This window comes from Myxine glutinosa, chromosome 5 (assembly GCF_964187855.1).
Source record: "Myxine glutinosa chromosome 5, kmMyxGlut1.1, whole genome shotgun sequence".
Lineage (NCBI taxonomy): Eukaryota > Metazoa > Chordata > Myxini > Myxiniformes > Myxinidae > Myxine > Myxine glutinosa.
Window position 1 is genome coordinate 186,795,956 of NC_136265.1, and position 13,733 is coordinate 186,809,688.

General features: G+C 43.3%; 1 protein-coding gene across 7 annotated transcripts in view; it reads left to right on the forward strand.

Annotated features, from left to right (window-relative positions):
- MACROD1 (mono-ADP ribosylhydrolase 1) overlaps positions 1 to 13,733 on the forward strand; it is a 193,258-nt gene that overhangs the window by 117,488 nt on the left and 62,037 nt on the right. Inside the window, exon 1 of one of the 7 annotated variants that reach the window (XM_068115278.2) lies at positions 13,612 to 13,713. The exons of the other annotated variants lie outside the window; for them this stretch is intronic. Coding sequence (XP_067971379.1) covers positions 13,683 to 13,713 — 31 coding nt within the window. The 5' untranslated portion in view covers positions 13,612 to 13,682. Of the gene's footprint in view, positions 1 to 13,611; positions 13,714 to 13,733 lie in introns of those variants that run through there. 7 annotated transcript variants of the gene reach the window in all.

Here is a 13,733-nt window from a genome sequence, read left to right on the forward strand (position 1 = left end):
AAGTGTACAGCCAATATAAGTCAAGACCTACTCTCAAGTGCCTTGTTGGTATTAAACCTAGCGGAACAATTTCATACATTTCCAAACCTACAGGAGGAAACACGTCGGACAAAAAAATTGTAAAGATGACGAACATTGTAGACAAGTTCCAGCCCGGCGATATTTGTATGGCCGATCGAGGTTTCAACATTCAGGAACTGTTCTTGCATAAGCAGGTTGTTTCTCTTCTCCAATGGGAACCCCCCTTTCCCTCAAATATTTCTTTAAATCGCTGGATTTTAATGCCAAAAAACGCTGAATTTCTTTCACATTACCCATCTTCCTTTCCGTAAACACAGCGTCTATCTAGACAGACGCTTCCTCTTCTGGGTTCGTGTTTACCTTTGCCCCCTTTTCGATCCCATCATGCTTTGCGGTGGAGCACCCTCTGTTGATATTTACCGATTCGCGATTAGGTCTATGCCTTAGGGCTGCCACGGTCGACGGTATCGACCATCATTCATGATAGGGAACGTATTCTCGCATACGTCACTGAAAAAGCGCCGCCGGCTAAGACTGCTAAAATGTGTGTTTGTACTCAGAAGAGACGCCATGTTTAAGGTGAATAACATAATCTTATTAATTTTATTTATAAATTATTCTTCACAAATTCATTTATTAATTTTTTTTTTTTTTTTTTTTTTTTTTTTTTTTTGTATACAAGATCGAGGCTCGTGAAAGAGCGAACATTAATCACACAGAAATTGTGTTCATTACTCATTAAAAAATATGACTAAAATGTGTTTGTAGTGTTCTTTAAGGTTTAGCGATAGTTATATACTTTCGCGAGTTATTTACTCTAGTTTTACGGTGTCTTTCATTTTAAGGCTTTTTTTTTTTTTTTTTTTTTTGTATACAAGATCGAGGCTCATGAAAGAGCTAAAAGGCATTACGCCCGGTTTATGTCAAAAACCGAGTTACATCACGGCTTATGGAACCAATTAATGACGTAGGCCGGGGTATTACTGTATATATGTATATATATATATATATATATATATATATATATATATATATATATATATATATATATATATATATATATATATATATATATATATACATATACACACACACACACACACACACACACACACACAGTGGGGAGAACAAGTATTTGATACACTGCCGATTTTGCAGGTTTTCCCACTTACAAAGCACGTAAAGGTCTGTAATTTTTTATCATAGGTACACTTCAACTGTGGAAGACGGAATCTAAAACAAAAATCCTGAAAATCACATTGTATGATTTTTAAGTAATTAATTTGCATTTTATTGCATGAAATAAGTATTTGATCACCTACCAACCAGTAAGAATTCCGGCTCTCACAGACCTGTTAGTTTTTTCTTTAAGAAGCCCTCCCATTCTCCACTCATTACCTGTATTAACTGCACCTGTTTGAACTCGTTATCTGCATAAAAGACGTCTCCAGACCGTCTCCGACCACAAAGACCGCAAAGACCGACCGCAAAGCCGTCTCCAGACCTGTCCACACTCAATCAATCAGACTCCAACCTCTCCACAATGGGCAAGACCAGAGAGCTGTCTAAGGACATCAGGGACAAATTTGTAGACTTGCACAAGGCTGGGATGAGCTACAGGACAATAGGCAAGCAGCTTGGTGAGAAGGCAACAACTGTTGGCGCAATTATTAGAAAATGGAAGAAGTTCAAGATGACAGTCAATCTCCCTCGGTCTGGGGCTCCATGCAAGATCTCACCTCGTGGAGCCTCAATGATCATGACAAAGGTGAGGGATCAGCCCAGAACTACACGGCAGGACCTGGTCAATGACCTGAAGAGAGCTGGGACCACAGTATCAAAGAAAACCATAAGTAACACACTACGCCGTCATGGATTAAAATCCTGCAGCGCACGCAAGGTCCCTCTGCTCAGGCCAGCGCATGTCCAGGCCCGTCTAAAGTTTGCCAATGACCATCTGGATGATCCAGAGGAGGAATGGGAGAAGGTCATGTGGTCTGATGAGACCAAAATAGAGCTTTTTGGTTTAAACTCCACTCGCCGTGTTTGGAGGAAGAAGAAGGATGAGTACAACCCCAAGAACACCATCCCAACCGTGAAGCATGGAGGTGGAAACATCATTCTTTGGGGATGCTTTTCTGCAAAGGGGACAGGACGACTGCACCGTATTGAGGGGAGGATGGATGGGGCCATGTATCGCGAGATCTTGGCCAACAATCTCCTTCCCTCAATAAGAGCATTGAAGATGGGGCGTGGCTGGGTCTTCCAGCATGACAACGACCCGAAACACACAGCCAGGGCAACTAAGGAGTGGCTCCGTACGAAGCATCTCAAGGTCCTGGAGTGGCCTAGCCAGTCTCCAGACCTGAACCCAATAGAAAATCTTTGGAGGGAGCTGAAAGTCTGTGTTGCGCAGCAACAGCCCCGAAACCTGAAGGATCTGGTGAAGATCTGTATGGAGGAGTGGGCCAAAATCCCTGCTGCAGTGTGTGCAAACCTGGTTAAGAACTACAGGAAACGTCTGATCTCTGTAATTGCAAACAAAGGTTTCTGTACCAAATATTAAGTTCTGTTTTTCTGATGTATCAAATACTTATTTCATGCAATAAAATGCAAATTAATTACTTAAAAATCATACAATGTGATTTTCAGGATTTTTGTTTTAGATTCCGTCTTCCACAGTTGAAGTGTACCTATGATAAAAATTACAGACCTTGACGTGCTTTGTAAGTGGGAAAACCTGCAAAATCGGCAGTGTATCAAATACTTGTTCTCCCCACTGTATATATATATGTATATATATATATACTAGGGCATGCCCGTACTATATATATGCCCGTACTATATATCTATCTAAAATTATATCCCCCCCCTCTATTTACATGAAATGGTTTGGTCCATTCGCAACGCCAAAGCGAACGGCGAACGGCTTGCGAGTACAGTGACAATCCCCCCCCTCTATTTACATGAAATGGTTTCGTCCATTCGCAACGACCACAGAACCCCCCCCCTCTATTTACATGGAATGGTTTGGTCCATTCGCAACGCCGGCACACGCGATCGTTCGCTGCTCTCTGATTGGTTGAATCGTTTTTTGGACATAGCTCGGTAAGTAATTGTCCGATTAATATGAAACCTTGAAAAGGCACATCCTCGGGTCCCCAGCAATATACCTGGCAAGTTAAAAGTATATCGGACCCGTGGTTGTCGAGAAACAGCGGTCACAGACAAACAAACGTACAGACAGAGATTACTGGAATTATAGATAGATATATGTATATATATATATATATATATATATATATATATACATATATATATATATATATATATATATATATATATATCTATAATTCCACTAATCTCTGTGTGTATGTATGTATGTATGTATGTATGTATGTATGTATGTATGTATGTTTGTCTGTGACCGCTGTTTCTCGACAACTACCGGTCCGATATACTTGAAACTTGCCAGGTATATTGCTGGGGACCCGAGGATGTGCCTTTTCAAGGTTTCATATTAATCGGAGAAGTAGTTACCGAGCTATGTCCAAAAAACGATTCAACCAATCAGAGAGCAGCGAGCTATCACGTGTGCCGAACGTGGCGAACAGACTCTGCCTCGGACGGCACATTTGAGAGCGTATTCATTTATTTCCCGTCGGCAAACTATGTTGGCGTTAAACTATGTTTTAAAACTAATTAAAACTAATTTGCGATTCTTTCGCTTTGCGATGCGATTTGCGATTGCGTTAAACTCGCTCGGGCGTTAAACTATGTTTTAAAACTAATTAAAACTAATTTGCGATTCATTCGCTTTCCTGCGCGTTTGTGCACGCGATGGCGATTTCTTTACCAAACTCCGCAAGCCGTTAGCTTTGGACCAAACCATTTCATGTAAATAGAGGGGGGGGATTGTCACCGTACTCGCAAGCCGTTCGCTTTGGACCAAACCATTTCATGTAAATAGAGGGGGGGGGGGATTGTCACCGTACTCGCAAGCCGTTCGGTTTGGCTTTGCGAATGGGCCAAACCATTTCATGTAAATAGAGGGGGGGGATTGTCACCGTACTCGCAAGCCGTTCGCTTTGGACCAAACCATTGCATGTAAATAGAGGGGGGGGATATACTTTTAGATATATATATAGTACGGGCATGCCCTAGTATATATAAATACACACACACACATACACATACGCATACACATACACATACATACATACATACATACTAGCAGAAGTACCCGGCATTGCCGTGCAGGGGGGGGGGAGGGGAGAAGTGAGGGGGGAGAGGGGAGGGGGGAAAGGGGCGGGGGAGGGGGGAGGTGAAAGGGGCGGGGGAGGGGGGAAAGGGAGGGGGAGGGGAGAAGGGGAGGGGAAGGACTAACGGGGGAGGGAAGGGGAGGGCCAGTCAACAATGACGTTGCAGTTCTCATGGTCGGAGAGCAGCACAACAATCGCGACATCGTCCTGCATCTTCGCAAGAGCACGAAGCGGATTTTGGAGACTCACCGATCCTGTGACCCACGCCCTCCAGTACCGGCGTTGCCGGGCGTGGGAGGGGAGACCCGTACATTCCCAACCCGTACATTCGCCCTCTCGACTCAAGCTCGTATTCAAAATCGAAAGGGGAAAGGGGAAATCCTTCGTATTCGAATTCGTAAACACGAAATATGAATTAAAATTTAATTCATATCACACAAAATCGACACAAAACACGATCGCATAAAGGTGAAAAAACGCAATCGCTTTTCGCCCTGAATTACGTGCAAACGTGCGACGTGTGACGGGATGGAACATCACGTGATCACTCTGAGCGAATCAGCGAGCTGTTCTGGCACTGGCTGAGATTAGCGGGTACTTCGCTGAAATGCGCTGAGGTAAATATGAATAAAAAATATGGATCTTGTCAAATATGGTCTCGGCCATGTTCGTCCCAGGCTCAATGGCCATGTCTATGCCAAATATCAAGCACGTGAGCCTCTCCGTTTCGGAGTCTATCGGTAACATCACACACACACACACACACACTCACACACACACACACACACACACACACACACACACACACACACAAACTGTGTTTTATTTATATAGATATATACATATATATATATACACACAGGCAGACTTGGCATTTAATATGGAATTATTTTTTTTTCTTGACTTGGGTTTACTTTCTTAACTCAGTATATCAATCTGGTGAGTTTCTTTTACACTTTGGTGATTTATTTGTTAAAAGAACCATGTCACTGATTGTCTGTCGCAGCAAGAAGTCAACAACAGGATTATATCACAGGTGGCGTGGCAAAATGTACGGACAGGTGCATTTGATGATTGGCTTCACAGTCGGGTATACAAGGGTTGTTGCGTTCTGTTTTTCGTGGAAAACAACTGCTACACGTCTCCAAAATTTATTGCCGCTTCCTCTGGAAATGGTCCGTCAACTCGACAATGCTGTTTGTCATGGAGTGGTGGCTTTACGAAATTACGGCATGAAACAGCGTGCTATTGCTCGGCAGTATGGCATCACTCAAGGTTAGATGTCAAAGATCCTGAAACGAAATGCTCAGAGGGGTGTCCCTACTCCAATACCGAGGCCAGGACGTCCCCGCAGAACCACAAGGAGGGATGATCGCCAGCTGCACCGGTTAGTCCGCAATGGCCGTACCAAGTCAGCTAATCGGCTTAGGGCTGAGTGGCAGCAACTGACAAATGTGCCTGTATCCAGAAGGCTAGTCAACCAACGACTGGTTCAAGCAGGCTATCGTGCCAGGCGTCCCCTGAGAAAGCCACGCCTGACCAGACAACACCGCCAGCGCCGATTGCAGTGGGCCAGAGAGCACCGTCGATGGCAGCCAGGACACTGGAATCATGTGATCTTCAGTGACGAGTCTAGATTTCTGGTCTATCCTCAAGATGGCCGCGTCTGAGTGCGCAAACAAGTGCATGAAGCCTACAACAAAGATTGTATAGTGCCAAGAGTCCAAGCTGGAGGTGGTGGGGTGACCGTTTGGGCTGCTTTTCATGCAGGGGGCAAAACTGACCTGGTTGTTCTGAATGGAAACCTGAACCAGTTCAAGTACAGGGCCATTCTGGAAGAAACATTGCTTCCATTTGCTCGTGCACCCTTTCGAGGAAACTTTGTCTTCCGAGATGACAATGCACGGCCTCATCGTGCTCGCATGATCCAACACTTTCTTGCTGACCGTGGTGTAGAGCATATGGAGTGGCCTGCCATGTCCCCGGATATGAATCCGATAGAGAAATTGTGGGCAGAATTAACGCGTCAAATCGACCACTTAGACCAGCAGCCGACATCTGTGCGTGAATTGCAGCAGGCTATTGTAACTGCATGGCAAGCGATTCCTGTCCAAACCTTGGCAAATCTCGTGAACAGCATGCCTCAACGTGTACGTGCTCTCCTGAATGCTCGTGGGGGTTACACGAAGTACTGAACTGTAATTTTACTGTCCGTAATCCCATTCGTAATTTAACTTTTGTTTTTGTTAAAAAATTTTTTGGCTAATGTGCTAAATAAAGAGATACTTCTGGAAAACGTACAGAAGTTTAACACAGTACTGTCCGTGAATTGAGTTCGATATCAGTTTACATCACTTTCAAGGATCAATTTATTTGTTTCGAAATGTCAAATGTGGTTTTTTTGTTTCTTTTAAAGGTCACATTAACAAAATCTAGAATAATTTCAACATAATTCCAATGAACTGTTGGTTCTAAGTCATCTTGAAAAGTAAGTTCACCCCCACAAAAAAAATATTCCATATTAAATGCCAAGTCTGTTTACACACACACACACACACACACACACACACACACACACACACACACACACACACACACACACACACACACACACACACACACACACACACACACACACACCTCATAGCGGGGGCTATGACATTTTATGTCCTTCTCGTCTTGTTTGTAGTATGATATCGTGATTATGATGTCCATTATCGTGATATAGGTTTTCTTCCTTATCCACATACACTGCATGACCAAAAGTATGTGGACTCCCCATTCTAATTCGTGGATTCGGCTTTTTCAGGCCCACCCATTGCTGACAGGTGTATATAATCAAGCACACAGCCATGCAATCTCCATAGACAAACATTTCCGGTAGAATGGGCCGTACTGAAGAGCTCAGTGACTCAACATGGCAACATCAAAGGATACCACCTTTTCAACAAGTCAAGCTGCCCCGGTCAACTGTAAGTGCTGTTATTGTAAAGTGGAAACGTCTCAAAGCCGCGAACATCAACAACAGCAAAGTAAACGGAAACATGTTATTCCAAAACATTCCAAAATCATGGGCATTACTATGGAATTGGTCACCCCTTTGCTGCTATAAAAACCTCCACTCTTCTGGGAAGGCTTTCCACTGGATGTTGAAACATTGCTGCGGGGATTTGTTTCCATTCAGCCACAAAAGCATTGGTATGGTCGGTCACTGATGTTGGGCAATTAGGCCTGGCTCGCAGTCGGTGTTCCAATTCATCCCAAAGGTGTTTGATGGGGTAGAGGTCAGGGCTCTGTGCAGGCCAGTCATGTTCTTCCACACCGATCTCGACAAACATTTCTGTATGGACCTTGCTTTGTGCACGGGGACATTGTCATGCTGAAACAAGAAAGTGCCTTCCACAAACTGTTGCGACAAAGTTGAAAGCTCACAATCGTCGAGAACATCATTGTATGCTGTGTCCTTAAGATTTCCCTTCACTGGAATTAAGTGGTCTTGGCCTAACCATGAAAAACAGCCCCAGACCATTATTTCCACACCACCAAACTTTACAGTTGGCACTATGCATTTGGGCAGGTGGCGTTCTCCTGGCATCCGCCAAACCCAGATTCGTCCGTCGGACTGCCAGATGGTGAAGCGTGATTCATCACTCCAGAGAACGCGTTTCCACTCTTCCAGAGTCCAATGGTGGTGAGCTTTACAACACTCTAGCCGACACTTGGCATTGCGCATGGTGATGTTTGGCTTGTGTGCGGCTGCTCGGCTATGGAAACCCATTTCATGAAGCTCCTGACGAACATTTGTTGTGCTGATGCTTCCAGAGGCAGTTTGGAACTCGGTCGTGAGTGTTGCAACCAAGGACAGACGATGTTTACGCACTTCAGCACTCTGTGGTCCCATTCTGTGAGCTTGTGTGGCCTACCTCTTCGTGGCTGAGCTATTGTTGCTCCTAGACATTTCCACTCACAGTAACAGCACTTACAGTTGACCTGGGCAGCTTGAGCAGGGCAAAAATTTGACAAACTTACTTGTTGGAAAGGTGGCATCCTGTGACGGTGCCACGTTGAAAGTCACTGAGCTCTTCAGTATTAGTCAGGTTCACTATGTTTTTTTCGTTCAAAATCATGGTAGATTAGCAAACCTATACATTTTTGGAAACGTTATTACATGGAAAATCTGAAAATCAATGTTTACATTTGCCAATTCCGACCAATTCGATTCGACCAATCGACCAATTCCATTCGACCAATTCGACCATTCGACCAATCACTTCGATCGACCATTCGACCATTCGATCGATTTGATTCGATTCGATTCATCGAATTCGATTTGATCGACCATTCGACCAATTTGATTTGCCAATCAATTTGACCGACCTTTGCTTGTGTGGAACGGACTGTGAAAACGATGCGGACTATATTGTCGGATACGACACACAGGACAGTGATGACGAACTCTAAATGGCATATTCTGTAATCGTGTATGTTTGATGCCATTGACTGCCTGTGTATATTTTGTCATTGACTGCCTGTGTAGATGTGAAGTTATACTGACTGCATGTGTATATATGATTTTGCTGACTGCCTGTGTATGTTTGGTGATATGAATTATTGTGACACATTTTGATGTTATTAACTTCCTGTACAAAATGATAACATGTATTTGATTATGCAACTTATCGCGAATATAAAGACAGTATTTTGCAATTCAAAACCTTTGATTCGTGTCTTACCATTCCCCATAGCACTAATTTGATACTTTCGTTGGATTCCTTGTCCCTGAAAATATAGGTTTAGTATATTTTTTAAAGTTTTTAGGGTAATTAGAGGCAGAAATAGAACAAAATATGTATTTTACAGTGGCCATTTTGAAAATCCAAAATGGCCGCCATACAGGTATCTCTCCAAATGTAAACATTGATTTTTAGTTTCCTTATGCTATAACCTTTCCAAAAATGTATAGGTTTGCTCATCTACCATGATTTTGAACGAAATATAATTTATTGACATAGTGAACCTGACTATATGGTCCATTCTACTGCCAATGTTTGTCTATGGAGATTGCATGGCTGTGTGCTTGATTATATATTCCTGTCAGCAATGGGTGTGGCTGAAACAGCCAACTCCACTAATTAGAAGGTGTGTGTGTGTGTGTGTGTGTGTGTGTGTGTGTGTGTGTGTGTGTGTGTGTGTGTGTGTGTGTGTGTGTGTGTGTGTGTGTGTGTGTGTGTGTGTGTGTGTGGGGAGGGATGTGTGTGTGTGTGTGTGTGTGTGTGTGTGTGTGTGTGTGTGTGTGTGTGTGTGTGTGTGTGTGTGTGTAGGGGGGATGTGTGTGTGTGGGGGGAGGGATGTGTGTGTGTGTGTGTGTGTGTGTGTGTGTGTGTGTGTGTGTGTGTGTGTGTGTGTGTGTGTGTGTGTGTGTGTGTGTGTGTGTTGTTTCTACATGTTTTGTTTTTCTAATACTGTTGTGAAATTAGAGGTACAATTAAGGTTCTTGTTGGCTCACAAACGTGTCTTGGTGAATAATAAAGTTTCACATGGCAATCAGAATGCAATTACATTTGCAGTTGATTCTCCTTTAAAGTAAAACTGACATGGTAAAGAACACAATGCGACCTATATATATATTTCTTTTTATAAAAGCCAAGATATAGAGAAATGAAATTGTGCTGAAAAAAAAAGATGTGGATGAAGATTTCCATCTCGGTTATACAGATACAATGAAATGCGCTTCAGAATAGTGTCCTGCCTGATGTTTCCATCAAGCGCACGTACACCAGTAATAACTTATTAGTTGCAATATGAACCATGTCCCAATGGAAGTAGTTGGTTTTCTTTTTGTTTTTACATTTGTGCATTGATTCGAACTGTCAACGAGAATCATCCGCTTTGAAATCTAAATGAATTTTTAAGATAATCCGGGGAAGACGTGTTCTTGCAGGTGTATCACGATCATTGTGACACAGCTCACAATGTAGTTTCCAAAAAGATTGTCAATTCTTCAACTGAAGACTTTGTGGGTGTGCAATTTATTGTTGTTTGCATGCGATAATAATCGCAAAATCGTACAATTATAATCCTCGACGTTGGAATCCTGATTGTTGGTTTGTAAAGTCAAGTGGAGCGGCACTTACACACAAACTATCCACTAGAAAGTGCTCAGAGCAAATTACTGAAAATGTTGACCTTTTAAAATCCTCCTGGGTTCTCTGTTCGAAACACGCTCACCAATTATGCCATGCTCCAAGTTTGGGGAATTTATGCAAGAAGAATGCAATGAGGTTGTCACAACTCTTTCTAATAGTTTGCTCATTTAATTGAGGCATGCTCCTTAGGGAATGGGGGAGGGGTAAAACGAGCATTGTCAATACCTGTCAAGCACAGAGTCCTGCAGCGAGCTGTTTGCAAATGTGAGCACAGAAAATTAAGGCGTCGTTCGAATTGTGAAGCTCTGCGGTAATTGCTTCTATCCATGATTTTGTTTAATGGCAATTTATATCAAAAACAGGGTTTGTGGGATAGCTCCAAGGTGGTGCACTCACCTTTTAGCTCTCTAGCCTGGGATCAAATCTAGACATGTCTTTAAACTGTCACCTCGGTGTTTCCCAGGCAGGTGGTGTGCAGTCAGTGCTAAGGCCGTCTCGTAATCCAGCATTGGTCACTGGGAACATTATCGGTTCCTTGGTGACTTTCGCAAAGAGTGGGCGATTGTTTGCTGGTACCTTGGCTTATCCTACAGGGGGCGTCATCATTGGCACAGCTGCATTCCCAGAAATCAAGGAACCAGCAGCCGACTGCTGCACCCAATTGCTAAACGGATGATTGAACACCCAAGAGAACTGTAACTACAATTAATGTCTCTGAAAGTAACAAAACATTGTAATTATGGTTCCAAAGGTGTGTACTTGGCCTTGCCGTGCCGATCATCCTGGCGAACCACCCCCCTCTCCTCCTCCCCACCATATATTTGCTGTTTCACCTTGTCCCCATGTACATCTGCTCTTGTAGCCATGTATGGATGTGCCATGCTCTTCCATAATCATCCAGTTTGTAAGCTCTGCCGAGAGAAGCTCACCTGGTGTTCTTGCCCAAGCACCATTTGACTTGCGTTCCTTGAAACCTGTCGCTTAATAATCATTTTGGGATTGGTCATTGAGAACCAGCTCTGTTATACGTTCTGCTTCCCCCCCCCCCCCCCCTTCCTCATAATTGCCCTTTTCCCTCGTGTTTAACCGTTGTTGTCAAGCGGAAGGAAAACCCTTTTTGGGGTGCAAAACATCCTGGGAATTTTTGCAATTGCTGTGGTGTGGTCTTCATTTTTGAAAATTCAGCTGCTCTCTATTCATTTATTTCTTTCTTTATTTACGTGTGTTATTTTAGTCGAAAGATAAAAAAAAGACTAAAAATCATTTCTGTTTCAAAACTATCTGCTGCATCAATCGGAGTGAAATGTGTTGTGATTTATGCATCATTTATCCCACCACACACACCAACTTTGTCTCATGGCTCACTAAAAAAAAAAACACCTTTAGAGGCCATTTTTCCCCGCAAGCGGGGGTTGGCCTTTTTCGGGAACTGTGGTTGTTGTTGTTTTTCGGTCCCCTTTTTGAAGCAATGTTTTACGGCCGGATGCCCTTCCTGACGCCAACCCTTTTTGCCGCCTTTAACGACAAGCAGGGAATTACCAGTGAACTTGTACTCAATTTGCCGACCTCGGAAGGATGACAGGCTGAGTCAACCCCCCTGGCGTTAATTCAGCGATCGACCGGGATTCGAACCCAGGATCCTAGGATCCTAAGCCGGCACCCTAGCCGCTAGCCCAACACCAGGGACTGGCAAATGGCTCACTAAGAACGGGCAAAAACGGTGAAGTTGTTCAACAGGTAAAAATGTGCATCTGATAAGGGTCGACACATGACTAAGTGTGTCCTGCTTCATTCTTCTGGCTGCGTTCAAACCCGGACCTTTGTTTTCAGCACAGGCCCCTGATGATTCCATGTGTGTAATTACTTTGTTCTTGATTACTTTTTTACTGTCTTTATGTCCACCTGTCTGCTCTTTAGCATTTTTCTTTCTTTCTGTATTCAGATTAATGTGAGGTCCAAAAATACCAACTCGTTTTCAATTAGAACGGCACTCGGTAGAGGGCTTACCTCCGCCAGACTGAACATTTTATGTTTTGTATCCCACTGATAGGCCGGATGTGGATTCTGACCTGAACCAAAATCTAATCGGCTTGTTCTTGTCACCTAACCAACTCATCCACCTAGTTTATTCATAAACTCATCCATAACTTTTTTTTTAAATATCATGTTATATATCTCTTTTCGCCCGATCTCTCAATGGTGAAGAATCACATAAATAAATAAATAATTCTCATATCCAAATCCATATTCAGATCTTCACCAAAATCGAATCGATTCGTCCTTGTCACACACCAAACCTCTCCAAGTTTCGTCCAAATCCCTCCACAACATTTTGCGATATCGTGCTATTTATTGGTTTTAGCCACATCACTCAATTGTGAAGAATCACTTCAAAAATTCTCTGATCCGGATCCAGATTTGAATCTTCACCAAAATCGAATCAATTCTTCCTTCTCACATACGCAACTTGTCCACCAAGGTTTGTCCGAATCCGTCCACAACTTTTTGAGATATCTTGTTCTCAGGCAAACAGTCAGGGGGTGAAAATATAACCTCCATCCACCTTCAATGACGTCGGTAAATACAGCTTTTTGTCTCCAGTCAATCGTCCTCAAACCTCGTGAACTCATTCTATCACCAAGGCCTCTCTTTATGGAGCTCAGCAGAAATTAATTGGGCCTCTGGGCTTTGTTGCAATCTTCTTCTTCACTACTCTGTTAGTCAGAAACCTTTTGGGACTACTTTGTCGCAATTTGCGTACCTTCTCACCTCACGATCCCCTCCACTCCACTCATGCCCTTACCCTCCTAATTCCCTTTGTTCCCATGTCCTTTCCTACTCTTTCCCATTATTTTAAACCGTTTCTGTCAATTTCCAGTCTTCTCCTCCGAGCCGATTCTTCTCTTCTCTGGCCTCGTTTGCTCTTCTCCTATTGTTCCTGCTGATCAATGATTGTTTGTAAGAACATTTTGTGCATTAAATGTGAGCAATTTGAATGGGCACAGAGCCATCTTGTCGGCATCGCCGTCTCCTTTTCTTTGTCCTGTGCGGTTGAGACTGCAATGAGTGATGCCGTTTTTTGTGCACTTTGGCAGCAGTTTATGGACAGCCCCGATTGAAAACCTTAAACGGCAAAGGGGGCAACGGAGAGCAGAAAGAAAAGCTTCCGTTGTATCCACATGAGCTGCGGTGTAATTTGCTCACGAGACAGGCTTTATTGCATCTTTATTAAATCCTTTTATCCCTGCTGTGCATGAACCTTGCAGCAGCGCAGCTAATTTCGGGTAATGGCGTGTGTTTTTGG